Source organism: Penicillium antarcticum (assembly GCF_028974205.1).
Source record: "Penicillium antarcticum strain IBT 31339 chromosome Unknown utg000009l_segment0_segment0, whole genome shotgun sequence".
Taxonomy (NCBI): Eukaryota; Fungi; Ascomycota; class Eurotiomycetes; order Eurotiales; family Aspergillaceae; genus Penicillium; species Penicillium antarcticum.
The window spans coordinates 1,927,909-1,955,180 of record NW_026695307.1 but is presented as its reverse complement, the minus strand read 5'-3'; the positions used below and the strand labels follow the sequence as shown (position 1 = coordinate 1,955,180).

The window sequence follows — 27,272 nt, the reverse complement described above, 5'->3', positions numbered from 1 at the left end:
ATATGATTGGATGGGTACTGGCCAGGTTATGCACGAGCGGCACAGACAACTGAATTGTCCTACCCCCCATTTCTAGTACACTACGGCTGCATATGCATATACCAAAAAAAGAAACCACTTTATTGGTTGCTTTAGATCAAATCATTCTAGTTCCGAAGCCTACCGGCCACTCAAGGATATCACTCTCGCCTTGTCATCTACTAAGCGCATCTTCACACCTCTTCCATTGCAAATCCTCTATTCTTAGAACTAATCACATTGATATCATGTTAATTATAGAATTGAGATCGTCGTGTAATATAGGTGCAACAAAATATCCCGTGTTGCTGCCGCTATCATTCCTATCCCCGCAAAAATCGCGCTACAGTCAACGAACCCACTACACACCTCGGTGCACCTCAATGGCGCGCAAATGATTTCAGCCGTTTATTATACAATTAGCATCGTATATTTTCATTCTTGAACTGTCTCTGTTTTGAAATGCATCTTTCATTTCAGAACGTCGTCTTCAGTGAAATACGGTATCATACAATCCAATTCATCCACCCCGATCTTTGGAGATGAGATACGTGACCCCTGTTTTAGTTCTAAATAAGGCAAATGCACTGTCTACAGTGTTTTTTTTAAAGTTCACTTCGATATAACTTGTCAGTTGATGCTCATACACGGCTCTTAGACCGTCGTCACTATATAATATCGTTGCTCCCAGCAATGAAGCAAGTGATCGCTGCCCGGCATTTGATTTTCAAAGGATGAGTCTTCATTATCTGCTTGGTGCTCATGTCACCTCCACGCTATGACTGTTATTGGATTTGGTCATCGCAGTCGACTTCCATTTAATCTTGATTATGCCAAGGGGAACACACTTTTTGCCCTTCTCAAGGTCTCGGTATAGGTTCTATAGGGTCTGATGGGGATCCATGCCATACTTTCTCTAGCATGTTGCAGGCTTCCTAGGTTGTACCAACGCTATCATGAACTCAATGAAGACACAAGAAAACAATCACAGTTGAGTGTCGACTCTATTGAAAGCTGGGCCAGTGACTCCAGGGTACTAACTTATCGCAGTCTATGGGTTTTCCTCTTTCTTTTTGAATCTGATACGACCCATATCAATATTTACTGCAATTCAACCAATATCGTGTCTCTGAACTCGATATTCGACGCCCTCGTGCTTGAGTAAGCCATCTATGAGGCAATCGCAGGGTCGGGGCTCCGTGGCCAACGAGCTACGTGCCTATGCACGGCATCACACGGTGTCACACTGCGTCTTCCAAAAATAGATGTTTCGAAGGAAGCCTCTTCAGGTTCCCGACTATTAATACTACAAAGAAAGACACTGAAGGATGAGAGCTCGAGTCATGCAATTTACAAGCATCGTGATCTTCAAAGAAGAGAAAATATGGTTGGTCGAGACACATTCACCGAGCAGGGGAAGAATGAAATGTCAGATAGATGATTCTATATTTAGAGGCGGGGCAAGGGTGCGCACGATATTGATGTGATGGATCTGCAATCCCCTGCGTATACTAGCGAATGACAAAAAAGAGTTGGGAGTAGAGCGACTCGAAGCGGCTAGTATGGCTGCTTGGAGTCAAGAAAGTATTCCATCTGGGCGGGAAATGGGCATCACTATGGGACTCACATAGAGGGACTTCCCTTATCCCGTGATCGACCCGCCTCTGGCCTCCCTTCCCCTCCATAGTTTCACTCCCATCCCACTCAGCCCAGTGTTCACTGTCTTTACGTCTGTTAAGCGGTGCGTCAATCTAAGCAAGCCTCGACCGTCCCGTGTCCCGTATCCTGTACCCCGTGCTCCCCGGGAGCGTATACCTCATTCGGTTTGTTTGCGGCCTTATTGTGCAGCCATGGCTCGAACACACACCTTTACTCCAGACAGCGAGTTCGCTGAGCTGGAGACTCCACGCGGTCCTACCAATGGAAGCCTATCGATAACAGCGTTGGCCCGTTTCGAGTTCGAGGCTGGTAAAGCCAACGATGGCACTAAAATCCTGATGATCGAGTGGGAGGACGACGATCTTTCCCGTTCCTCGACTGAAGGCTCCTGGCATGTTTCATGGACTGGCAAAACCACTGTCCTCCCCGCCGATGAACGACCAAGTGACAGTTTACGCCGCTTTTATCTTTTGCTCCCTCCGAATGTCACCATCCCACCTGTCGTCACACTCTCATACGAGCTGCAGAACCCAACCGAAGCAAAAGATGCGACCTCGACCGATAACTCACAACGTCGCGACTCATTCCAATTGAATCCGCTTCCGGCTATTTTCCCTCCTGAATTGGGTGCCACCGGCCGGGCGGCTGGTAAGAAGGGAGTGTTGCATACAATTTGGGCAAAGAAACGACTTCGCGTTCTGGAAAAGGAGATTGCCGCTGAATCGCGCAACAATGTCGAAGGAGTTGCTTTGCACATGGCTATAAAAGAGAAAGAGTGGATTGACGAAAACTTTGGAGTGGTTCCACGTATCGATGGCAGTGAAGATTCCTCAACTTCGTCCTCTGTTTTCCCAACTGGGCCAGCGACTCCTGTGTCGCCTATCACGGGCAAGAAGCTCACCGACAAGCTGAAGGGACTCAAATTGCAAACCAGCGAGAAGGATCTGGCCGCAAATTGTGGTATGTCTTTTAATGATCCCATACTTTTTTTATGAGACTTACCAGAAACAGGCTCGGATCCCGAAAGTGCCCATCTACTCTCGCCTCAATCGCCCGATGTTGCGGTTTCTTCATTTAGCTCGTTCCGGAATGTTGCTCATAGGCACATTCACTCTATGCCAACGCCAGATACCAACACACCAACCTCCAGCTCCCAGCTTAACCCCCCCGCAGTCGAATCATTCAAACCAGTTGCGCTCTTCCCGCCTCAGTCGCTCCAGCAAGCGCAGCAAAGCAGCGAGCCTATCGGATTCGCAGCCATGGGCACCACGCTCACGCGCGTCCCGAGCAATGATAGCGACGAGCTCTTTGCAAAGGCCTTGAGCCCGCGCTCACCAGATCTTCCCCGGAGCCCTTTCTCGTTTACTTGAATTTTTGGAATATTCGTTTGCATAAACACACACCATCTTTAACGATTTTGCGCAATGATTCCCCTTCTGCGGTGCCATGACATGTCTGTCTATGATCATTTACCATACCAACTAACATTTACCATCCATCGTTCGTCCATACTTCACATTCTACGCTGTCAAAGCTATGTCAATATTGCCAATACTGCTACATCACGGACCCATATCATGCCTCCTTCCTGCATTTTCACCTGCTATCTTTGTAAGGACATGCTATACCATATCTTTGGGACATATGTACATAGACAAGAATCGAGATTCCCACGGCCCTTCAACAGTAAAAGCCAATCGTGTCTTCGATAGATATTTTCTCTCCTGCGATAAGCAATACCCTTGCCTGTATAGGCTACCAGAAGCAAGTTAATCCTAAACAAGAACAAGCAAAAGCCAGCGCGCAGCTTCCATTCCTATTCAACCACCCACCAATCCAGGGACAGACAACACGAAAACGAAGCGAAACGAAACGAAACGTAAACGAGAACCCATCAACCGAAAAAAAAAAGAACTTAATTACTCTTCTTGCGCTGACTACCCTGACGACCAGGCTTAGCAGTGGCAGTGGAAGTCCCCGAAGCCGAAGCAGACGAATCAGCCGACTCCTTCTCCCCCTTCTTCCCCGAACCAAGCGACTCAAACTCCTGCTGATCCTTGCGCTCCGCATACCACTGACCAGCCTGCAGAACAAGAATACCAACAAGCACAAGGGCAAGGATGGTATTCGAAGCGGAAAGAACCTTGAGCGAGTCCTCACGACCAAGAATCTGATCCTTCTCGTCCTGGGTAGTCGCCAGCTCGGCGCCGTACTGGCCAGCCGAGGCAAGGCGCAGACCCTTGACGATGTTGGCGATGTAGACTGTGATGCCGCACATGTAGAGGACCAGCGAGGCGCCGTCGAAGAGCATGTTTGACTCGGAGGGTTTGTAGAGCTTTGTTAGGAGGCCTGCGAGCCCGAGGAAGATTACGATGTGCAGGATGCGTGGGATGAGCGGGGGAGAGGGCGTGCAGGAAACGGAGGTGCGCTTCCAGATAGTCATAGTGGGCGGCTGGGGTGGTGATTGTTGACCAGAGGATTGGGTAGTCGTAGGGGAAAAGGGAAAAGATAATGCCCAGGAAGAAGCAGGTTGCTGGGGAGGGTGTTAGTTTGGTGGTCTTCCGGTCCCGTGGCCTTTCTGGGGTTGGGCTTGGCACTTGGGCAGAGAGAGTTGAGAGGAGGTTACTTACGGCAGACGATGAGGAAGGTCGCGAACGACCCGCTTTTGAAGGCCATTGTGAGAGATGGGAGGATGAGGGAAGAGAGAAACGTGGAGAGAGCAGGGGAGAGAAGTCTATCCGGAGGTGCCAAGGCGGGAGATAAGCGGCTCCGGGGACATTTGAAGCGAGAGATTAGAAATTGACTGATTTGTATTGGAAATTGGTGATATTAAAGAAGTTGAATATAGTACAGAGTAAGCGCCTTTGACTAAATAATGCGAGTGGTATCTTCCATATCCCGTAAATGCAAATATACATAATAATCACCGCTGGTACCGAGGCAACGACTCGTCCGCATGCGCAGTTCCGCCGACCAATTGATCATCCTCGTCGAAGACCGGTGCACTTGGTCCAGCACTGGTCTCCTCGGTTTCATCTTGAGGTGCACTCGCCTGCTCCTGGAGTCGGTGACGCTCCATCTCTTGCTTGTCGTCGGACACGCGTGGCTCGCTGGGACCGACAGGAGTGCCGTTTGGCACAACGGTCTGCAGCGACTCCGCGGACCGGACCGTATGCGGCTGCCCAGGTGTGTCTGGAGATGGGAGGTGCTCGTAGTCTTGAAGATGATGATCATCTGGCAAAACTGGCGCGGTCGGAACATCCATTTGGGAGTTGGACGGTCCTACCTCGGCTTCATCTGGCGGTTGACTGGGTAAAAGGGCTTCCTCATGGCGCCTTACGCGAGCCTTCTCATCCACAGGCTCCTCCTCCTCAGGAGGTGCAACCATGGGGTGAATTGACTGGAACTGTTCAGGGTATTCTTCGGGATACTCTGCCCATTGCGCCTCGTCAGGGAAGTACTCATCCTGAGCCCCGTATTCGCCTTGTGAATTAGGCAATGGGCTCGCTTCAGGCCATTCTTCCCCGTCAACGGGGTTGACAAGCATTGTAGATGCCGCAGGCGCAGGTTGTGACGTTGTCGATTCGGCGGCCGTGGAGGAGGTACGTTTCATGGACTTGCGTCGTTGCGAGTCACGAGTGCCAACAACAACTTCAAATGCAACTGAAATTACCCCTTTTTCACGGCGGATTGCATCTGTGTCCATGATGTTACCAGCCCAGTTGGTAGTAACGTTGTTCGCGTCGGCTGGATTGAGAACCTGCCCACTTGGCGAGAAAGTAGTTCCGCCCGATACCATGTTGAAACGCGGGATGAAACGATCGGGAGTAGTGGTCTTGCCTCGCAGGTCTGTTACAACCTCCACATAGTAACGAAAGTTGATCATGGCTCCTGGTACGCGGGTGATGGTTGGAAACGCGTCCTCGGGTATTCGGATGGAAGTTTTTATAATAGCAGTCATTGTGCTCGGATCAACGATGAGCGGAGCAAATGTCTGCGACAGGTCTTTGCGAAAGGTGCTGCTGGTACGACTCGTCCCAAGGGTGAGTCCTCCAAGTCCAGTGCGTGAACGAGGATAGCAGTCTTCGTAGACCGGTTTTTTCCCAGCGGCTGTTGAACCGACTGGTATTGCAGGATGAAGATCAATGCGACCTTGTCGATATAGAGTGACCATAATTCCATGCGCACTGCGCACTTGTTTGCAATGGTTGATAGTAACTGTGATGGGCAAGGTATCGCCCGGAAGCACGCCGGCGCGCGAGAGCTCAGCCTTTGCTGTGATGGTTTTATCGGTAACGGAAGGAGTCTCGCTGCGACCTTCGCTATTTCGTCCACTGGTGCTGGCAGATGAGCTAGGGTCACTGACGACCTTGAAGCTCTGACTGCTGTTGCTTGGTCGACTAGACGAGCTCACATTGCTCGGTGAAGGACTAAGTGGTGGTCTCCCGTCTACTGAGGGTGTCGCACCACTGATAGGGGTATCAACAGAGGATGTGTCGGGTCCAGCTGTTGCGTCGGAGCTCGTTGATTTTGCTTTTGCGCGTGATTTTGAACGTTTTGAAATAGGCTCCAATGTGACTATTCGAGCCTTTGGTGCCGGAAACGTGGAAATGTCGATATTTTCTAAAATATTGACCCGTCGTCGACAGGTGAGTGTAGGGTTCATAGTGGTCGGTCGGGTGAGGGTGGAGGTAAGTGAGTAGCCGATGATGCCGCGTTCGAACTGCATAAACCTTTGTTAGCTGCCTGAATGGAATTGTCCCATGGAGAAACGCACGTTGATGCTGCTAGGGAGCGCATAAGGAGGCAGCCCCATTTCAAAGCGGAATTTGTATATGCCCTCCTTCAAACGTCCATCGCCACATAAAACGACCTCATCCTCGAACAAGGTTGCTAGCCCATTGCCCATATATTCCGCACCGCGTCGGCCCCGCCCTGGTCCTAAGAAGCCCAAGTCGGGGGTTGCTTCTCCAGCCGGTGTCGCATTCTTGAACACCTTCACATAACCGTGAAGGCATACGACGATATGGGTAATGCGAACGGGGCGGACGACAGTCACGACGACGGTGCCTTTGATGACATCGCCGGGGAAGTATGAGCGCCATGGGTCGTCGGGATCGATGTAAAAGTCTGTGATACCGCGGTTCCGTTGGCCGAGCGGGGAGCGAAACTTGGACAGGAGGGAGTTGCGATTCCGACTGGGCGGCAACGAAGGTTGGTTGGGAAGATTGGCGGACATGACACACGGCCGTTGTTTACTGCATCTATACAAGACAACGTGGTAGACGAGGAACTGGAAAGGAAAGACTGAGACAGCGTAGGCAACCGCAGTGACCAGACACGCCGGCGGTCTTTGGGCAGCACGAGGGTGGCGGCGATGGTCAGATAGACCAGTGAGCAGCTCAAGCTACGTCAGAAACTCCGATCGAGCGACACGAATAGTCGTTGGCGTCGGGGATCTGGGGATCAGAACCAATGCACTGGGCACGGTCTGGTTCCAAACGTACACGGAATGTAATATCCACACACGCGAGAGATTCCCCGGGTCCAAAGAGAGGAATGGGGAGTATCAAGGGCCACTGCACCGCATTGTTTCTCGTATCAGAGCGAGACTTGACTGTACCCCCGCCAGGAACGTATCGGTCTATCGGGAACAGGGTCCAGTGGCACGAGATAAGTATCGGAAATGCGGGAGGAATGGCAGCACAGGAACCAATAGCGACAATGGCTGAATGCTGGGGGGGCGCGGAGTCGAGAGTCCAGAACCCGAGGGCGCGCGACTTGGGAGGAGAAGAGCCGGGGGGGGAATGTGGGACTCGAGGAACGGAGCACGAGGCGAAGAGGAGGCGAAAAGAGAACAAAGGTCGGAATAAGAGCAAAGAAGAGAGGGAGTAGACAAAGGGAAGAGAGTGAGAAGAGAGGCGGGTTGCGATAAGCTGGGGCGGAGATGGATTCGATTCGCGTGTCGCACGGTCAAGCTTCTCTTGGTGGCTCAACTAGTCCCCCTTTTCTGGGCATTTCCGTGGATTATCATCTGTAACGTTTCAAAGTCCTTTGATTTCTATGAGCTAAGCAATACCTAAGCTTTTTAACGGATGCGCCGGATCATTTCATAGTTCTCGTAGACCCTCCTCGTCCACGTATTCGTCTCCATAGCAGTCTCGCAACACTGCCTCAACCATGTGTCTGTCCCCGCCTACTAACTTGCGCAAATACTCCTCGAGCACGTAGATATTATCCGTCCACTGCAGTGCATCCTGTCGGAACCCCGCTAGCTCTGCTTGGATCTGCCTGACACCCTTGCCGCTGAGCGAGTCCAGGGTCCCGGTGAGTTGGGCTTCTGTAGTGCGTACCCGATCCACGGCCGTCTGAAGTCCGGCTTTCTGGAGCATGAGGGACTTCTGCTCTGCCTCGTCTTCGAGTTCCTCCTTACGACGGGCTGTCTCATCGGCCAGGGCCGCCGTCGCCGCGGTGCAGGATTTCCGAGATTTCTCCACTTCCGTGCTCACCCGAGCCAACTGGCTCTCTTGTTCTTGCTTTTCGTCACTGGCGAAGCTCCAGTACCAGTTCCCACTGCCGATCTTTTCGACTCGTAATTGGTTCTCGTCTGTTAGCGCCTGGATGTACTCCTTGACTTGGATCCCATTGATCGATGCCACCGAGGGTAGTGTCTTCTCTAGATCCTTGAGCGTGTGACAGGTGCCAGTGGCGCGCAGGTGAGCCAGAATGAGATCTTGTCTAGCGCTTTTGGATAGTTTGGGCGGCTTGGGATGCACCAAGACGCGTCAGTAGTTTCCTTTTGGGTGACCCCGTCATCCTCGCAAACGCCCGAAGCCACGTACCATGGTGTCTGCTTTGATGCTTTTTTAAGCGAGATACCCCGGAAAGCTTGAGTCGTCAGCCTTTCCTGATGTGGTCAAGAGTGGGACAGTTAAGCATTGGTGGAGCGGTCAAGTCAGGGAAGTGCCCGTGTGCCACACCACACAAGCTCATGTTGAAAAGAGTAGAGACTTGCTTAATTTCTGACTCAGACAGATCTTGTAGACTAATGAGATGTTTCAATTGTTTGTTAAATTTATTCAACCCTGTTCAGGTGATACTAAGAATAGTCTGCACTCTCGTCCAACATGCTGTGATTTGACGCCGCAATATCAAGCCTCGACGAAATCTATTCGAGGAAATTCCTGGAAGACCCTAGTAGGTCAACGTTTCAAGTGATACAGCTCACTGTAACTGAAAGTGGGTTTCATGGCTTTGTAGCAGATATGAGGCAATTTTAGCCGGAGTGAGGACTGTTGCAGGATGCACATATCAATCTCCACTGAACGGGCTATTTGTGACGGTTAAACCCTGTTCGCCGGAGTATTAGCCATGATGATCTCAAATGCTGTTCCCTGAATGGTCTGCGCGAAAATTTTAACGCCACACGTGGTGTTCATCGCAGTAGGAGCCGCTAGGACCCATGGTCATACAGGTTGCTGCCTGTTGTCTGTATGCCATAGAGTGTGGAAATTGAAGTGACTATATGCCGACACCATGTGCAGGGTCTGTACGACTGCAAATGGTGTGACCCGATTCGTCGTCGAACGTTTGGGGTGAGGCTCTGCGTTTTCTCGCGCATTGTGATACATTTAGAGGCATGAGCCTCCGAGGACACGCATGCGTGGATGCGACCTGATGTGAGATTTTGCACATGCCACGGATCTCATCGTCGGTCATCAACCTCAGTGTAGTGTCCACATCCGTGGTGGCAGAAGCGGAGCGAGTCAACTTGCGGCGCTTCGGCCTCTTTTGCGTATTACTGCTGGCTCGTTTCCTTCGCACAATTCGTGCTGCAGACTGGTTTGTAGTGTCACTCTCAGCGCAGGACTGCTCTTCCTCTTCTTCCAATAGCTCCTGTCCTTCGACGAGGACAAGATCACCCGTCTCGCCCAGTGCATCTTTGGACATCTCTTCAATCAGGATTCCCATTGCAAGTAGCGCTGTCTCATCCATGGTCTTGTGGTCATCTTGGCCGTTGTCTGCTGTGGCGTATTCATAAAAGTCGGCCGCATAAGCATGAATCGTCTCGAGGAGCTCGGAACTCGGGAGAGGCTGATTAGCGGGTAGATCTTCGTGTGCAAAGTAGATCTTCTCAGCCTGTTCACCAATAGGTCCTGCCGAATTATTCTGGTTGCGGAGGAGAAGTTCCTCGGGCCGCAGTGGTCGTGCGCCTGAAGAGGCTGTATCGCGGTGGTAAGAGGCAACTGGTTGGGATGCTTGGATTCCGCGAGGGTTGACACGTCCTGGATACATCAATTAGCTGGTGTTCTAAATATTAAATTCCAAGCGAGATACAAACCAGCTATCGCATCATATAGGTTAGCGCGTCTTTTCACGAATCTCGAAGACTTGTCTTCGAGCACCTCATCGTTATCGCCTTCTTCCACAGACTCAACAAATTGGTACTTAGTCACGCTGCGCGACCTGCCAACAGACATATTAAGGCTTGCCAGAAATATCAGTCAAGATTTGGCAAATCATATGGTGCTGCGCAGAGCATGAACGAAGTCGAGACCTCCAAGGCCCAAAAGACATTCAATGCGCCGGCATAACCTTAATCCGGTCAAGCATAGCATGATCGGCCTCCGCAATACCTCCGACTTCATGCAAAGGCACCGACACCGATGAATGAATGAATTCCTATCTCCTCAACAGAGCCCTCGGGTCTGTCAATCCGAATAACTTTCATGTCGCCCAGACCACCCGGCTAGTCCACCACCTCGAAGCCGCTCCAGGCATACGGTTCTCCAGTCGCAGACCAGCTGCATCAACAGACCAGACCGAGGATGACATCGCGCCGTTGGATCAAGAGCTTAGCTCCTCCGCAGCGGAACTGTTTGCTCACAAGTCTGGCGTGAACTGCCTAGCAGTCGATCAGTTCGAGGGCCGATAGTACGTGCAGCATCCATCCCTATAGTTGCCAATCTAATGTGCGTATAGTATGATATCGGGAGGTGCCGATCCATCAATCCACCTCTGGGATCTCGAAACGAGAGGCTCAGAGCTTGAACACGCTCATAGATCTTGTGCGTCGGTAAGTAAATCCTCGGCCGCCGACGCGCATACACATGCGATTACGTCGCTCTCGATCTACCCGTTTGATCCCGTTCCCTCGACGATCTTCTCGACATCACACGATGGTACATTGAAGCTGTCGGCGCTAGATTCACCTTCTATCACACCGGTCCATACATTCAGTCTCGATTGCACTCCATATTCGCACTCGTTCTCATCTCAGCCTGGGTCTACACTGCTTGTCGCGGTAGGCACATCGGAACGATCGGTACGGTTAGTAGATCTACGGTCAGGCTTATCGACACAGGGATTACCCGGACACAATGGCGCTGTCTTGTCTGTTGCATGGGCTCCCCATCGACCCCATCTGTTGGCCTCTGGCTCAGTGGATAATCGGGTCATCATATTCGATGTCCGTCGTGGAGGTCACAACTCTGCCATTGCGACCTTGGACATGGATGATCCGGTAGGACTAGGTCTTCCAGGAACGGGCTCTATACCCGCTTCATATGAGAGTCGTCCGGCGTTCTCTCGACATGCCCGTGCTCATAACGGGCCTGTGACTGGAGTACGCTGGACATCCAATGGCAGTCACATCGTGACAACGGGCCAAGACTCACGGATCCGAGTATGGGACTCGGCGACTGGTGCTAATACACTAGTTCATTTCGGTCCTCGGGTCCGTAACAGCTCTTCGTCGCACCTGGCGGAACGAGCTCCGTTGGTGATACCGAAAGGTGCAATGAGTCCCGGCCATGAGACGTTATTATGGCCTAATTTCAATGAGCAAGACGATCGCGGTGAGATATTCATGTTTGAACTCCGCGAAGGAACGTTCGTCAAGCGTCTCCGAGTTCCAGGTCTAGCGATTGGGTCACAGAATATGCGTGGTCGATCAAGCGCTCTTAGTGCCGCGCGCGTGAATGATCTAGTCTGGCGTGGCAACGGTGCATCTGGGGAGGGTATCGAGCTATTTTCCGCACATGGCGACGGCACAATCCGAACATGGGTATCTCGCGAACCAGACGGCGAGCCCACAGAAGCCGAAGAGGCAGATATGGCCGACCGTAAGCGAAAGCGAGATGTTCTAGATGAGGTCTACCAAGGGTTTTTAGCGCCCGATCAACCCATCTTTCATATGTGAGCAATGAACATACAAACAACTATGCAATACCATACAATCTACGCAGGTGAACAGATCAACCATGTTGGGACGTAAATGAATTTGTTCTACTTTACATCCAATCAAAACGCCATATCATAACATCATGTACCAAACAGCAGAGCCAACATCAACTCTACCCAAATATCCCCCACGATACAAGAACAATATCACAATCACAATGAAAGCACAATTACTCATTGCGCACATTATGCTGCCCAACAACCTCGCCAGAATCCTCATCCTCCTTAGCATACCGCTCAAACTCACTCCGAGCATACTTCTGATGCTTCAATTCACGAGTATCACCATGACCAGCATGATGGTTCGCACCCATGTGTGCATGCTTCGCCTCCACGCCCGCCGGCATCGAGTTTCCAGTGCCGGAAATCACTTCGCCGGTCTGGCCGACGTCGCGAGTTGAGCGGGGCATGTCAGTGGCGTTGTCGGCTGCCATTGCGGTTGATGGCTCCGCGACTCCGGCGTTGTCGAAGCCGAAGTGGTCGGCTCTTTGGTCTGGGCGTGGGACTGAGGGGATTGTGTTCATTTTGCCTGCGTCGTTGGGGATTGTTGTGCCGCCTGCGGCCATGTCGGAGAGGCTGCCACCTTGGTGGGGATCTTGTTGGCGGACCATTTTGGTTTTTTGAGGTTGTGGTTTTGGTAGGTTTGGGGGTTTGATGGTATGTCCGTAAGACAAAGTTTTAGTCTTTGGGTTTGATAGAGGTACTTTTTGGTATTGGAAGATTGTGTTATACTACCAACAAGTACATGGACGGTCCAGTCTTTTATAATTGATCCAGTGACTCAATTCCTGTTGGGTTGTACAGGCTGATGTCACGTTGGTCTGGGGATGATGGAGCGATGATCTCACATCGGGTCTACCTTGATTGGTTGTGTGCACTATCCACATAGATCATAGAAGGCATGTCTGCAAAGACCGAATCAATTGTAGGCAACTGGGTCCTCAATTCTTGTAATCGAAGCAGAGTGTGTCAGATGTAATGTTCTGGGTGACGAAATTGGGTCGCAACTTTGACTCGATATCAGATCAGGATTGGACCCACCCACTATCAAGTTTCGATGTCAATTGTGAGAGCTAAAGTAGTTTGGACCCTTGCATGACTGTGATTGGTGGAAACTTTCACAGATCTACAATGGCAATTTGCATTTGAACTACTATGATGAAAGGTGGAAGGTAATAGAAATGTCAAATCTTAGTGTTATAGATACTCGTTAAAAATACTCGAGGGCAGAACTGAACATTAATGACGAAGTCAAACGCGTAGAGTACAAAAGAAAGTAAGATTGAAAGGAAATGCCTAACGAGTGACAGCGGACTTATACACCAAACGCCTGGGTTTTAAAGGGAGCTGATCATCTAGAGGATGAAGGCAAGCACACCCATGACACCGGCGGCAGCGGAGAAGAGACCTCCAGAGAGACGGGCGGCACCACCCTCGAACATGGTGGCGTGTACGGAGGCAGACGGAGAAGCGGCTGCGGAAGACTGGGATCCGTGGGACAGAGCATCAACACCAGTGGGCATCATCTTGGCCATGCTGCTGGAGGGGGTAGCCATGGCGTATGAAGATGAAGCAGGGGTGGCCATGGGGACGTGCACAGAAATCATGGAGTATGGAGCACTCTGGCTCATGGGACGCTCGGAGGCGTAGGAGTAGGGGGCGTAGGAGCGCACAGCGGATGAAGCAGGGGCAGAGGCTGAGATGGCATTGGAGAACACCTTGGGGTCAACCTGGGCAGACATCTGGGGGGTAGCGGCCATAGGCACAGCGCTGGTAGGGACAGACTGCTTGTACTCGGGGGTGGCCTCCACGGTCTTGTACTGGGTCTTAGTCACAGTGCGGACAACCTCGTGGACCTTGGCGGCGCACTCCTGGTGATCCTCACGGGGAGGAGCTTCAGCGACGGCAGGAGCGGGAGCCATGGGAGGAGCAGAGGGGGAAGCCTCAGTGGGGGCCTGGGGATTCTCCGCGTGGGGGGCAGGAGGAGCGGGATGGCTCTCGGAGACCTCTGCTGGGGGAGCGGGGTGTCCCTTGGGAGAAGTCGGGAAGTTCTCGGTGACGGGATACTCAACGGGGGCAGGGGGAGACTCATAAGAGTAGGGAGCCTCCTCGTAGTCGTCCCAGTAGGGGTGAACATTAGGGTGAACGTGAGTGAAGTCACCCTTGACGGCGTGGTTATCCTCGTGGTGCTCGTTGACACCGGTGGTCACATCGATGTTGGTGGGGTCCGAGAAAGATGTTCCATCATCATCACCGGAGGGACCACCCATGGCAGTACCACCGCCAGCCTCACGGTTGGGAGAGTAGGCACGGCGGAAAGGAGGGTGAGCACCGAAAACAACAGGGCCGGGTCCGCCAAAGGGAGGAGGAGGAGCGTAAATATCCTTGTGCTTGAGATCAATGGAGTGGTCATCCTCGTAGTGCTCGTTGACATCAGTGTCGGTGTCGATGGTGATGGGAGCGTTGAACTCCTGGCCACCGTCGTTTCCAGAGGGGCCACCCATGGCGGTGCCGCCCTGCTCATGCTCTGGTCCCCAGCTGCGCTTGAAAGGAGCACCCCAGGGAGGGAACCGAGGAGCGTAGACGTCTTTGTGCTTGAGATCGATGGAGTGATCGTCCTTGCTATACTCGTTCACACTGGTCTTGAAGTGACCGGTGACAGGCTTGCTGAAGCTGATGCCATCATCATCACCGGAGGGACCACCCATAGCAGTGCCGCCGTGGGGGTGAGGGAAGCCAGCGGGGCCGTGGTGAGAGCCACCACCGGGACCACCCATAGCGGTACCTCCCTCTTCCTCAGGTCCCCAACGCTTCTCGAATGTAGAGGGAGGAGCATTGAAGGCCGCAGAAGGAGGGCCAGCGGGACGACCGTGGTATCCGTGAGGAGGTCCGTGGAACTGGGGAGGAGGGTGAACAACGTGGACTGGAGCAGGGTGGACGTGGGTGTCCTTCACAGCAACCGAGTGATCATCCTTGTTGTAGTCGTTGACCTCAGTCTGGAAGATGCCGGTAATGGGCATGTTGAAGACCTGTCCCTCGTCGTCGCCAGAGGGGCCACCCATGGCGGTGCCACCGGGAGTGCCACGCTTCTTGAAGGGGCCCTCGCCGGGGACCTGAGGACGCTCCACAAAGGGGCCCATGCCAGGGACCTGAGGACCGTTCTTGACAGCCACAGGGGGACCAAAGTGAACATGGTGAGGAGGGAACACATCAGTGTGCTTCAAGTTAACATGGTGGTCATCCTTGCTGTACTCGTTGACCTGGGTGTTGGTCTTAACGTTGGCAGAGTATGGGCTGATGAAGCCACCATCGCTGTCGTCGCCGGAGGGACCACCCATGGCGGTGCCGCCAGCTTGGGGCACGAAGCCATGCTCTTGCTATATTGTTCGTCAGCATCCACTCCTGTTGAGCAGTCAGAGGTGACATACATGCTCGATGAACTTAGCCTGAGCAGCAACTGCAAGCAGCGCAATAGGGATTCCGCCAACAAAGCCCTTCATGATTGCGGTAGTGTAGATATTACTGTGAAAGGGTATATATGTAATTGCCCTTCGGGATTAAAAAGAGTGACTGGACAGAAATGCTACGCGAGCAGAACAAAAGAATGGCACAATAGGTCGAAGGAACTCCCTATAAACAGCAGATAACGCTTTCTAGAGCATCAGGAGGTATTTAGATCTTTAGTAGTTCGTGTACATTCATGATGACCAGGCCAACCAGTAGGCCGGAATGCCGGCATCTGGATGGATACTGGGCCTCCAGATGAAGCCAAGGCGTGGAAATCATCATGAGAATGTTGTCGGGAATGAAAAACAATGTTAAGCAGTGCGCCAAGGCCCATCGATCGACCTCAGATCGTAAACAACGGCCGTTTGGTTCCTTGCAAGGTGGTGCTGCGGCATTCCAGAGGTGTTTGTGTAGGGATGGGACGGGACCGTAGCATTCACGGACCTTGCTAGCCAACCAGACGAGCCCCTTGTAGAGGCTTGATGTCTAAGCCCTTCGAATTACATTGGATGACGCTGGCGTGTGATGCCAGGTCATTGTGTTTATGTCCCAACGAGACCAGAATATGGACGATCACGATGGCAGGCTTCGGCTGTGGCACACTAAACACTCCACCTGACAACATGGAATTCCCAATGATGTCAACAGAAACATTAAGCATTGATTGAAGACCAAGCAGAGTTTACGGTCCGCACATGTCCAGATTTGCAGAACACCTGGGCAACACCTGAAACCGACCAAGCCCACCAGCATAGCACAGCTGGAAAGCCAGGGGGTTCTTCAAAAGTCTACTCATAACCCAGCATGCACCAAGGCATAGGCTGCTACACTTGCTCAGCTTAAATGGCTTGAGTCAAGGGAATGTATCCCGTCTTCGACATTCGAATCCCATCGCCCTCACTGAAGAAGACACATAGAGAAACGAACTTCCTATCGAGGATCATCAATCTCCAGAGCGGATCGCTCCCGCGAGCGGGAGCGAAGGCAACACATCGTCGTAGAATTCGTCCGAAGACAGAACGATGGTCGTGGCGTGCTCCGTTGCTTTTTTGATGAAGAAGAAAAGAAAAGAAGGAAAAGCCGAAAAACTTCGCAGGTTTTTGTAGGTGCGGTGGGGTCCGGGTCGGGGCTACGTTGTTCCTTCTTTTTACGTTATGGACCTGCACGTGATCAACAACACTATTCCATGGCCCATTTTGGCATGGCCATGACAACTGTCATTGTATGAACATATAAGAATAAAACTCCAGCAACTCCAGCTCCCAATGACACTTTCGTCTCAAAAACGAGGGTTGTGAGGTTGTCCCAAGAGGTCCAAAAAACCAAATGAATGGCTGGTCGCATCTCGAATCAAAGCACACCGGTGTGTGGTGGGTCGGTGATATATCCACATAAACAGTCAGAGACGCACCTAGCCTCCCATGGCTGTCTTTTCGGCACTTGATTTCCATGCTGCCCCTCCCACAGCAGCAGTGATTCCCAACGCAATCGCAATCATAGTTCCAACTGTCACAACCGCGATCACTGCCTTGAGTGCCATCTTTTGTTTATGGCTCAAGGATTGCAGCCAGGTCCGAGGCTTGTTTTCCTCTTCCCACAGCTTAGATCGGCGGGGACTGTCGGTACGGGCGGCCAAGTACGGACCAGCGTTCTCGAGATCCCGCAAGTGACTTCGATTGTGGTGATTGTTGTGTTTGCTCTCAAAGGTGAGTTGTTCGTAGGATACCGTGGGACTCCCATGACGATAGAAAGGCGAGCATGGCTTGGCACCGATCGAAGGATCAAACTCCTGGTGACCTCTCTCGGTAATAGAAATAGTAGGTGATGAAACGATAGAACAGTGGGGCGAATGCGCACGAGGTGAGGTAGGTTTCTCGTCATGACTCTTGATTGATGCGGCCACCTGGGCCCCAATCACTCCAAGTCCATGCAAACTCATCGCGATAATCCACGGCCGCGAGGGATGATGCCGGGAAGGAGGGTGGTGGGGGTCCAAGATCAGAAGATCTTGGAGAGTGAGTGTTTCAGGCTTTGTCGCTTGGATTTGGAACGGGATAGAGGTCGAGGTTCTTTGACTTTGGGAGGTGGTGTGGTTATTGCGTCGACAGGAATGGCGACTGTTGAGACACCGCCGTACATAAACAATGCCGTATCAACCCGGAATGCACTCCAAGTCCAGCTGGCCCGCGGCAGGTTCATCGCTCAAATGATGAACGATAAATGATATAGTTGGTAAAGAAGAGCGGAGGTGTGCCCATGTGAGTTGTAATGGAAGGAGTGGCAGCTTCCTAATATTTAGTGGACTTGGTTTCTCGGCAACTTCATGGGTTTTCTAGAACTGCGAACATTCGAGATCCTACATTCGGGGCCTCCTTTTGGGGAAGAGAACTATTCTGGCAGGGGTGCAAGGCTTGTCTCTTTTCCAGTTTTGCTTTTTATCCCTAGATCTACATCTCGTGCCACCCCCGGGCAGCATTCCCAGTCCGTTCATGGTAGGGGTTTCCTTTCCCTGCAGGAAAAGCAAATATGCGATTGGTAGTTGCTGCTTTGATTGCATTTCTTTTTTTTTTTCCGCTCGATAATGCAGCTCCTTGTTTTGTGTCCCTCTCATGGGCTAGTCCCATGTCCCTCCCACTTCAGTGCTATGAGGGTCCCTTTTCTCGGGCAGAGTTAGAAACATCGGTCATGTTACTTGGAGTGGGTATTAAGTGACAGAAACATGCTTAAAGTGCACTCTGCAGTGAGTCTATTATAACACACATCCCATCAAATGATATGTCATATCTTCCATACGAGTGGGGTCCAAGAGCTTTCGTAAAGGTTCTGTATAATTTGACCAAATACCAGGCTCTTAATTAGTTTGCCTACAACAGAAACATCAATATTTGTGTCTGAAGACATGGTTGTTAGATGATGTGCGAATGCTCACGTTCTCCCGCTAATCACCCACTCGAGATCTCCTAGAATGCCCACATCTAGATGGGCACCATCAAGTCACTGAAGTAAAAATTGAGGGATCAAATGCATTAAAGTAATTGTCTTGGTGTTTTCTTTGTAGTGGTTTCTTCTGTTCTAGTCGATGGCTGAAAATTAATTGTGGTGGGCTTTTCGTGTATTCTATAGTACTGAATATATATTGTCGACTGAGCATCTCCCCACACAATAATTAATCAAAAGCGACCAGTCAGAAGACGAACTGAGGGTTTAATTAAATACCGATCATGCGCAGTAAATAGGATTTTTTATCGGAAAAAGGCGAGCTACTCAATGTTGCTCGGATACAGGTGTCTTCCTTGCGGTCGTCGCTAGCTACTCTGACACGCCCTGGTCAGTCTAACATCTCACAAACCCACAGCATACAATAACCCTCTAGGCCTGGCTAATTACTACTTCCGACTTTGATGAAAAAATCGAGGTTTGAAACCTGGTCTGTTGTCTTTTACTAAATTTGTACCATTGAGCGCACCCGCATGTTAATCATAGCTAGTGTCTCGGGTCAAGTAAACACGGCCCAGATCACAATATCCATATTAGATCGTGATCCTCATTTAAGATCACAGTGCCTCGCTTATGTCCATGATCTCAAGCTCATGATCTCGAGGTCCTCGCAGCTGTAAATACAGGTGATCTACCCCGTGATCTTGTTGTCAACCACATCAATGCTTTCGCTAGGACATTAACTGGGACACGAGGAATGTTGCTTCCAGCCAATTACTAGAATAATTTTGTCTACTTTCCGCCAATTCGTCCATTCCAAGCGTCAAAATATTAGTTTCTGCTCTGAGATAAACACCTTTTTCTGGCTTAGTACTAGCGGATCCTAGACCCAGGGCTTCAAGTACCTGGCTGAAAGCACATCCTGCGTGTCTCGCGCTAATCCTGGAACACCTTATAGTGAAGGTCCGGGCCATGCTTCGAACGCCAGCCTTTTCGCGCGTCCAAGGTAGGAACGCGCTAGCATACGATTCAAGGTTCACGTTCTCTAGTCAATAGAGATAATAGACAAGTCGTAGCATATGAGAGGATTTAATTCAGCAAACAAGAAATACGGAGCGTATATACACTCCTCCGGGCTGCCTTGCCCCTCGAGGCTGGGAAGATACACCCCTTGATGGCTACCGCGGTGAATGTTTTTGTGAGGTCAAAAACTTTGCCGTGTAAAAAGCACCGATTATAAGATCCTTTTTTTGGTGTATAGAATTACATCAAATGACTCAGTTATGCACACTTAGGTTTCTTAATTTTCGATTGTACCTTGAGAAAGGCTAGACTCATCACCTATCCCTTCAGTAGATTCTGGTGCCTTAGATTGTGCCTTAAATCAGATAGCATTTTACACAAGTAGCCATTAACCATTCCGTATAAGATCATATTATTGAATTTCAAAGACCAGAGGTGATGCTACCTGGGGATTATTTGAACCGGAGCGCAATTTAGTCTGGGGCGTTAGCGAAGCTTATTATGGCTCTTGTGTAGACCTAGACGAATATATATATACAAAGCGTCAACACCCATTGAAGATTATTATCCCTTCAGTTTACAAGTCCAAGATCTTGACCGCCAACTGAAATGCATTATCAGCATCTTCGACTATCCATTGGTCCATATGAGGTCTCCACAATCGATATCTACATGCAGTTATTTGGTCAATTCCTAGATCCACATTGGACGGATGAACATGTTCGGAAGTTTAACTGGCTCTCCCCCTTTTTCTTTTCACCGATAGCGACGATCACATCACAGATTTGAATCAAGACCCACTGGATTTTCGTCATAGCTGATCGACACGTGCGATACATTCGGGGTATCCCTTTCATCAAATCAAACAAAATGGTGTGGCACACTAAGCCCCAAACCCAAAGATTGAATTGCTTAAAGTAAAGAATATCTACCATAAAGCGAAGAACTATATACCAAATGCCCTTCCCAGACATTTATGACGTCGCAGTGGATCTCATGATGCTAGTGGAGATCCGATCGAAGTCTATCGTGGATCTCCGAGTCCTAATTGAGGACTTTTATTCCGTTAATGCCCGGAAATAGGTATCTTCTTTTCTTTTCTTCCCCAAAATGAAACTCCTACTAGTGTCTGTTCAGTACGACGAGCACCACATATTGCACGCCGAACCATGGCGACTTCCAATTTCCCTTTCCAGGTGACAGAACACATCATTGATGGGCAACACGTTCGCGAATACCCACGGGCAACAGCAACTGAAGATGCCCCCTTGAAGCTTCTTGTCAAGAAATATACTCCTCTTGATAACCTAAGCCCCCAATCTGGTGATATTACCCTTATCGGATTCCATGGCACAGGATTTCCTAAAGTGAGTATACCTTAGCCGATACCTACTTTCCAGGCTAAAATGCGTCAACCACGTAGGAGCTCTACGAGCCATTGTGGGAAGAAATTCTCACAAGAAGCAAGCAAGATGGATTCCGTATTCGTGCCATCTGGATGGCAGATAGTGTCCATCAAAATGCGAGTGGAGTTTTCAATGAACAACACCTGGGAAACAGTCGTAAGTACCCATATCAACTATGTGAGCGATGGAATCGAAACTCATTCAATAACCAGCATCTTGGCTTGATCATTCCCGAGATGTGCTTCACATGATCAATCATTTCCGCGAAGAGATGCCTCGACCGCTCATGGGCTTTGGGCACAGCTTGGGCGGAGTACAAGCGTTAGTGAACCACCCAAAGTTAACACCGCCAATACTAATGCAAATATAGAATTTTCCTCTCAATTATGCATCCTCGACTCTTTACGTCGCTAATGCTTGCCGAGCCACACATCACCGACGAGGACAAAGGCCTGCGCAAAGACCTCCTGCTAATGACAATCAAAGCCAAAGACAAATGGAACTCGCGAGCGGAAGCTGCAACAAAAGCGCGCAAAATATTCCGAATCTGGGACCCCCGTGTTCTTGATCGCTGGGAGAAGTATGGATTGAGGGATCTTCCTACTGCTATTTACCCCGAGTCCAAGACGACCAACGAGGGACCCCCAGTAACCCAGACCACGACAAAACATCAAACAGCTTTGATGTACTACCGAGAGAACCTCAAGCGTCATAAACACCTCGGTCTACCCGATGGGGAAGATGACAACGAGACATACGGCCCAAGTCCAGTCCACGATCCGCTCTTTGTACCTGATATGCTTGGCCCGCTATACCGCGAGCAAAGACATTACCGGGCAGAGCCACTACTGGCAGGGCACTTACTTCCATATTTGCGACCGTCTGTATTCTACCTCAGCGCGGCAAAGTCCGATTTGACCGTGAGTGGGCTGCAGGAATGGGCTGCGAAGCGGACGGGAACTAGCTTTGGCGGAAGTGGCGGTATGCAGAACGGCAGAGTAAAGCATGTCGTTATTGAGAAGACGTTCCATACACTTCCATTGGAGAAGGTTACCAAGACTGCTTCTGAGTTGGGGCCTTGGATGGCGCAGGAGTTGCAGCGGTGGAAAGATGATGAGAAGCGCATTGCTGATGGATGGGAAGGACTTTCTGTTAAGGAAAAGTCGACTTTATCGCATGAGTGGGTGAGTACGCTCGTTGAAGCATCTAATGCTATTGATGCTCGTGTGGAAAGGGGATCAAAATTGTGAATAGAAGAGCATAGAAGAGTGGCATGGAATATCAGCGTTTGCTTATAGAGTACTTATGTATAGCCCTCAGTTTAACTTTCAACAATGAATCATAAATCGTAATCATGGTTAATTCATATCAACATCATAATCCTCGTCGTTGTCATATTCGCCCCAGAATTCTTTCAAGTCTTCAACGCGCCAGGCGGTGGCCCAGCCAGTCTCACGCTCAATGCGGACTAACGTTTCGACAATTGCAGCATGCTCAGAGTAGTGGGACATGGCTTTTCCAGCTATCCAGAGAGGCTGCAATGCATTCGTCCAGCAACCACTAAAGAGAGCCAGTCAGTAGATTTCCCCTTGTTTCTGAATTGCACCAAAGCAAAAGACTCACTGGTGTGCATTAGATGCGGAGATTGCACATATCTGTCGCGCATGCCAAAGAACAGATCTCTGGAAATTTGATCAGCTCTACAGGTAGACCAGGCATAGAAACAAACTCACTGGTCTTTTATTCAAAACCAGTGTTTTCGGTTTTCTCTGAAGAAGCAATAGGGCAGCGACATGATACAATTGGTTCCCGGAAACTAGTAACTGTTAGAATGACCGTCCCACGGGCTGAAGAGCCAGATGATTTACTCGCAGACCCATTTCCATACAGGGCAATTGGGAAAGCCCGATCGCGACCCTCGCGTTCGGAAGTAGCGACACTGAAAATGGATTTCATTTGCGCCGGTCGGTTTTCATACCACCCTTCCACGCAATCGAATGCATCCGCCCAGCGATGAACAAACGAATCACCATCATCGCTAGGGACAGATTGACACGATGTGCAAGAGTAATCAGGCTGGGACGCACATCCGAACAAAATGTTCACTGTTATTGCGACAAGATACACTGTGTAGTTGGCATATGTGTCGACGTTGGTCTTTGCTGAAGCGATGAATGTCTGCGCTGCTTCGTTATAGCTCATGTCACTGGGCCTCCAGTTATGGATTGGTATAATGGTTTCCTCTTCGGATATAAGGCCACCGCACACATCTAAGAGACCGATTGTCAGTCCTATATGATAACTTGAAAGAGATAATATTCCAATACCCATTCGAGCAAAACACCAAAAGAGCGCCTGTTCTTCTTTTCCGGAGAAACCATTGATACCGGCCGCTTGAATGAGATACGCACATCCGTCTAGGTGGCGACGCCATTCTTTAGGATTACCTATTCTTTGTAAGCCATGGACACCATATAAAAAACGGAAATACTTACAGCTCAGCATTTCCAAGACACACAAGATGACACAGGACGCAATGACAGGTGTTGTCTTGCTTCCTAATTCGGGCAGGAGGAGATGAATAGCTTCTTGATATAGAGACAAACTTTCAGACTGCGATTTCGCATTCTGTTGTCTTTCAAGCTGTCGTGCAGACAATGCCAAGATAGAGTACCGAAGATGGGCGGAAGTCTTGGCCATTTGGGTGAATGTTGAAGCAAAATGCCGATGGTTATCGAACATGTCGAGCTTTTGAGGTCAGTGTGAAAGTCAACCCGATTAGCATCGAATTCACTTACCCAGGAGCAAATCTCGTTGAGATAATTTCCCCACAATATATGTTCTCTTTCAGGTGATAATTCAAAACGTCTACTGAATCCCGAACGACGAGATCCCCTCTCCGTCCTTGTTACTGAACCAGCAGCACTATTCCCTGTTGGGGTATGCACCATAGGAGTAGTACCTTGTGAGCTGCGAGGGCTCGGAAAGTCTGGCCTTGCAGTCCATAGCTGCCGATTTCGTAGCGTAGTATGAAGGGCCTCGTACGCGGAGCCCGGAAGGAAAACATCGTTGATAAGATCTGTTGGATCGGAGAAGATGCCATGGTCAAACACCGGTGATTGTCCCGCTTGATAGGAGCCTGCCACCGATGAATGAAACTGATTATTTTGGTCAAGACCCCTCAGTGCAGAGAGATCATTGATCGCATATTCGGGGCTGGAATAGACATAAGGATGCGATATGGAGTCGTCCCTAGGTTGTGGTTGGAATTCGAACCGTAGATTCGAATCATAGTGAGAATGAGGAGATGATGCTTGAAGACCTAGAGGGCTGACATGGGCTTGAAGTTCATGTCCTAAAGATCTATCATATGTCTTCTGGGGATGCGATGACGTATTGCTCGAGTATGGCGGTGATAGGCCAGAATTTACCCCAGGATTTGATGCAGGAGCCCCATTGTCAATCAGGGGAGTTTTGGGGTCCGCATTGTCCCCCGCAACAGCCATAGGCATCGATATAGTGCTATCGTCTGGGGTAGATGGTGGAGGTGACCCATGCACTGATCCTTGCTCTGGGGCTGGGGGTACTTGATCCTGCTGTTTGGGTGCACGCTTGGGCCGTGGATTTGCAGTATTGACAATCTTGAATCTACTCTGCCGCTTGCTCTTGCTAGCTGCCACGCCTTGGCTCATGGAAGGGTGATCTGACTCTAGCACCTTGAGATTCGAGTCGCGAAACGCACCCATCATGCGCCATTGGCATTTCTCCCCCCGACGCTTACAGCCCGTGCACATGGGCTTAGCCTCATCGCATTTTCGCCGTCTGCGACTGCAGTTGACACATCCGGTCCTCGTGCGCTTCTTCCGCTCTGCACCCGTAGGGGGGATCGACCCTTGCAGGTCTAGCGGGACTGAAGCTTGGAGCATTCCCTCCCTATCTTCAGGAGTCGGACTATTCGAGAACATATTCGACATTGTTGCGCAAAACATGTACCATGTTGGTAAACTGGAGGCATAGAAGGGATGTAGAAGAGGCGAAGAAGTTTTACCGCATTGGGCAATGTTAAGCGCTGAGGTCCTAGCAACGCCGAGACCCACTCGGTATCTTTCTGTTGGTCGCCCCGAGTCGGCTTTAGTGGGGAGTGACGGGGGTTCCCCGAGGGTAGTCATCTCGAGAGATTGGGGTCGGGTCAAAATGGAGTTCGGTATTGCATGAGCCGAGGAATTTCCCAACCTTGCTGGAAGTCAAGAAATGTTTTGTCCCTAAGTTATGCCAAGGCTGTTACCAGCCTGACGCATAAGGCCACCAAGGCCAACTTGTAGTATGAATACAAGATCGAGTTCAAAATCTTATCGCTTACTGGCCTTTTCCAGGCAACATAGTCAAAGCCTAGGTAAGCGTCTATAGTGTTGAGCAAATTTGCTTTGAGAGACAGTATACCCAGTATATCCGGATTACATGGTTTGGTACTTTCTTATCTACAAGAGCAAACATAAAGCATCTGCCTAATCTATCCCCCTATCGCTAAGTCTATTGTGACGGCCAATTCTTCCAAGAATACTAAGATGAGCTTTAGCTAGACGAACCCTCAATTACCTTCCTGTTCTGCTTTCCACAAATAAAACTCAGCTTTTGTTGAGTCAATGCAAGTTCGGATTGTTTGATCGGAATCATAATGTGGTGACACTGGCATGTAGTACGTGGGCTAGTAGCTAACTTACCAATCAACTCGAGAATTAGACCCAGATCTGCGTTACGCGCTCTAGGGCTGAAATTATCCCCCAATCCTGTCATAGTGCTTGTCAACAAACGGAGGTGTCTCCAGAGAGGAACATGGTTATAATTGTCATCAGTGTTTCCATGGGGGGTAATGAGCTTATTGTTGGGTACAGTCAGATTGACCCTACTTCCTAGCTGAGTCTCCAGGAATTTGCTCTACACTGGTCTGATGAATATCCTGCCTAGGCTTGGGGAAATGCTTTATTGTGAATAAGCACTAGTGATCCTGCAGGCAGATGCTACCCTGGTGTCTCAGATGAGAGAAATTATTTTTTCCGAAGGGAACTATAGCCGAGGAGGAAATACAGGGGGCTTACAGGGCTTACGGGGCGCACCTGTTCCTGGCCCGGGCCGAACAACCCCACTATCTTATAGATATCCAACAGGTTCAGGGACCAACAAGCCTTCGATCAGGCGTCCAATGGAATTAGGCTTAGTATCTCTTGGCGCGCAAGTAATACTATCCCATAACAAGCGAGATCCAGCGCTCCATCAGCTGTTCGTGCAACTAGTTACAAGCCACTACTCGACATAGAGTCTTTCTCTGCTAGAGATTGGCGCGGAACCGCTTTTCCATCTTGTCGGAATGAAATCGAGCTGCAGCCCGCTCTAGTCCAACGGAGCCTGGGAAACAACGTATCGTGCCGTTCTGTTCTAGAGACTACGGGGTATCTTCGGCATGAGGGTTCATTGCTGGGAAAGCCTTGGATGTGGGCAATCTTGAATATAAAAGGGAGGCCATTGCCAGGTAAACAGGTCATCATCACAACTTCGTCTTTCAAGCTTTGGGCTACTCTTTATCTCTGAAACGTTCAATCACTCGAATGAGAGTGAGTTTCCTCCTAGTCGTTCTACTCTTGGATATTTCTGCAATTTTCCTTCGAGTATCATCAGGAAAATGGTCAACGCAAGCAAAATTGTCTCTGCTCTGTTCGCATTTGGCCTTGTTGGCGGAGGTTCTGCGGAATACAACGCAACAGATGGAACAGTGACCTACTTCCCCTTGAGCGAGGAGTGGGCCGGTGAGGGCTCCGACATGACCGTGAGCTTTGACAAAGTCCATGCCGACTATATCTCCGTGTTCAACGGCACCGACTCTCTCGAGAAGCGCAGGATCATTGACGTGGAAGCCACGGCAGCTGTTGTCACTGCTGGAAGCTCCGTTATCCTTGCAGCCAACGCCGGAATCAACATCTACAACTTCATCGCTGATGTGATCAAGAGCAAGTCGAACTCAAACTCTTGTTCCATGACTATTGGTTCGGACTCGGACGGCCACGGTCATGTCGAGGGCTACGCCTATGAAGCGACGACAAGTGGCTCGAAATGCGATACCACGTCCGAGAGAAAAACAATCCTGGCGGCTGTCAGGAAGTGTGCTGATTGGCTGCACACGCATGGTGCTGTTACTGGTTGCTGTCAGTTTTCTCATGGTGGTACCTGGAAGGGGCACTTGCGTCTCAGTGCCAACAATGGAAAGTACCCGGCGAGCTCAGTGAGATGTTAAGACTGTTGGAGATACCATACAGTTAGACCCAAGTTGGCTCTTTTGTGCCTTTGAGGGACAAACAATTTACTGTCTCACTCCTCCTATGTTGTTGAGATTGGGATGAGAGGTATTTTTTGTGGATTTTGGCAGATGGAGATGAGTGGTTAGCTTTCCATAGTGATACGAAGAGGATAGGCTGTGCTGAATAGATA

General features: G+C 50.2%; 11 protein-coding genes across 11 annotated transcripts; 4 read left to right on the top strand and 7 right to left on the bottom strand.

Annotated features, from left to right (window-relative positions):
- Positions 1 to 1,868: 1,868 nt before the first annotated feature.
- Positions 1,869 to 3,047, top strand: N7508_009102 (uncharacterized protein; the record flags this gene model as incomplete). Its single annotated transcript, XM_058467165.1, has 2 exons — positions 1,869 to 2,637; positions 2,683 to 3,047. The coding sequence occupies 2 exons, from the start codon at positions 1,869 to 1,871 to the stop codon at positions 3,045 to 3,047; spliced, it is 1,134 nt and encodes a 377-aa protein (XP_058315011.1).
- Positions 3,048 to 3,592: 545 nt separating this feature from the next.
- On the bottom strand, positions 3,593 to 4,353 carry N7508_009101 (putative secretory component protein shr3; the record flags this gene model as incomplete). Its single annotated transcript, XM_058467164.1, has 3 exons — positions 3,593 to 4,026; positions 4,097 to 4,210; positions 4,308 to 4,353. The coding sequence occupies 3 exons, from the start codon at positions 4,351 to 4,353 to the stop codon at positions 3,593 to 3,595; spliced, it is 594 nt and encodes a 197-aa protein (XP_058315010.1).
- Positions 4,354 to 4,600: 247 nt separating this feature from the next.
- rim8 (pH response protein PalF) lies at positions 4,601 to 6,916 on the bottom strand (the record flags this gene model as incomplete). The annotated part of the gene is made up of 2 exons (XM_058467163.1): positions 4,601 to 6,400; positions 6,455 to 6,916. 2 exons carry the CDS (start codon positions 6,914 to 6,916, stop codon positions 4,601 to 4,603), a joined length of 2,262 nt encoding a protein of 753 aa, XP_058315009.1.
- An 871-nt stretch (positions 6,917 to 7,787) lies between these two features.
- On the bottom strand, positions 7,788 to 10,157 carry N7508_009099 (uncharacterized protein; the record flags this gene model as incomplete). Its single annotated transcript, XM_058467162.1, has 3 exons — positions 7,788 to 8,415; positions 9,335 to 9,962; positions 10,019 to 10,157. The coding sequence occupies 3 exons, from the start codon at positions 10,155 to 10,157 to the stop codon at positions 7,788 to 7,790; spliced, it is 1,395 nt and encodes a 464-aa protein (XP_058315008.1).
- Positions 10,158 to 10,351: 194 nt separating this feature from the next.
- N7508_009098 (WD repeat protein) lies at positions 10,352 to 11,878 on the top strand (the record flags this gene model as incomplete). The annotated part of the gene is made up of 2 exons (XM_058467161.1): positions 10,352 to 10,611; positions 10,660 to 11,878. The coding sequence occupies 2 exons, from the start codon at positions 10,352 to 10,354 to the stop codon at positions 11,876 to 11,878; spliced, it is 1,479 nt and encodes a 492-aa protein (XP_058315007.1).
- A 211-nt stretch (positions 11,879 to 12,089) lies between these two features.
- Positions 12,090 to 12,530, bottom strand: N7508_009097 (uncharacterized protein; the record flags this gene model as incomplete). The annotated part of the gene is made up of 1 exon (XM_058467160.1): positions 12,090 to 12,530. One exon carries the CDS (start codon positions 12,528 to 12,530, stop codon positions 12,090 to 12,092), a length of 441 nt encoding a protein of 146 aa, XP_058315006.1.
- Positions 12,531 to 13,274: 744 nt separating this feature from the next.
- Positions 13,275 to 15,419, bottom strand: CweA (uncharacterized protein; the record flags this gene model as incomplete). Its single annotated transcript, XM_058467159.1, has 2 exons — positions 13,275 to 15,296; positions 15,348 to 15,419. The coding sequence occupies 2 exons, from the start codon at positions 15,417 to 15,419 to the stop codon at positions 13,275 to 13,277; spliced, it is 2,094 nt and encodes a 697-aa protein (XP_058315005.1).
- A 1,418-nt stretch (positions 15,420 to 16,837) lies between these two features.
- N7508_009095 (uncharacterized protein) lies at positions 16,838 to 17,365 on the bottom strand (the record flags this gene model as incomplete). Its single annotated transcript, XM_058467158.1, has 1 exon — positions 16,838 to 17,365. The coding sequence occupies one exon, from the start codon at positions 17,363 to 17,365 to the stop codon at positions 16,838 to 16,840; it is 528 nt and encodes a 175-aa protein (XP_058315004.1).
- A 3,190-nt stretch (positions 17,366 to 20,555) lies between these two features.
- N7508_009094 (toxin biosynthesis protein) lies at positions 20,556 to 22,042 on the top strand (the record flags this gene model as incomplete). Its single annotated transcript, XM_058467157.1, has 4 exons — positions 20,556 to 20,753; positions 20,810 to 20,948; positions 21,005 to 21,113; positions 21,163 to 22,042. The coding sequence occupies 4 exons, from the start codon at positions 20,556 to 20,558 to the stop codon at positions 22,040 to 22,042; spliced, it is 1,326 nt and encodes a 441-aa protein (XP_058315003.1).
- Positions 22,043 to 22,150: 108 nt separating this feature from the next.
- Positions 22,151 to 24,766, bottom strand: N7508_009093 (Zn(II)2Cys6 transcription factor; the record flags this gene model as incomplete). Its single annotated transcript, XM_058467156.1, has 7 exons — positions 22,151 to 22,352; positions 22,416 to 22,474; positions 22,526 to 22,608; positions 22,661 to 23,062; positions 23,120 to 23,239; positions 23,288 to 23,540; positions 23,591 to 24,766. The coding sequence occupies 7 exons, from the start codon at positions 24,764 to 24,766 to the stop codon at positions 22,151 to 22,153; spliced, it is 2,295 nt and encodes a 764-aa protein (XP_058315002.1).
- Positions 24,767 to 26,469: 1,703 nt separating this feature from the next.
- Positions 26,470 to 27,078, top strand: N7508_009092 (uncharacterized protein; the record flags this gene model as incomplete). The annotated part of the gene is made up of 1 exon (XM_058467155.1): positions 26,470 to 27,078. The coding sequence occupies one exon, from the start codon at positions 26,470 to 26,472 to the stop codon at positions 27,076 to 27,078; it is 609 nt and encodes a 202-aa protein (XP_058315001.1).
- Positions 27,079 to 27,272: the final 194 nt, after the last annotated feature.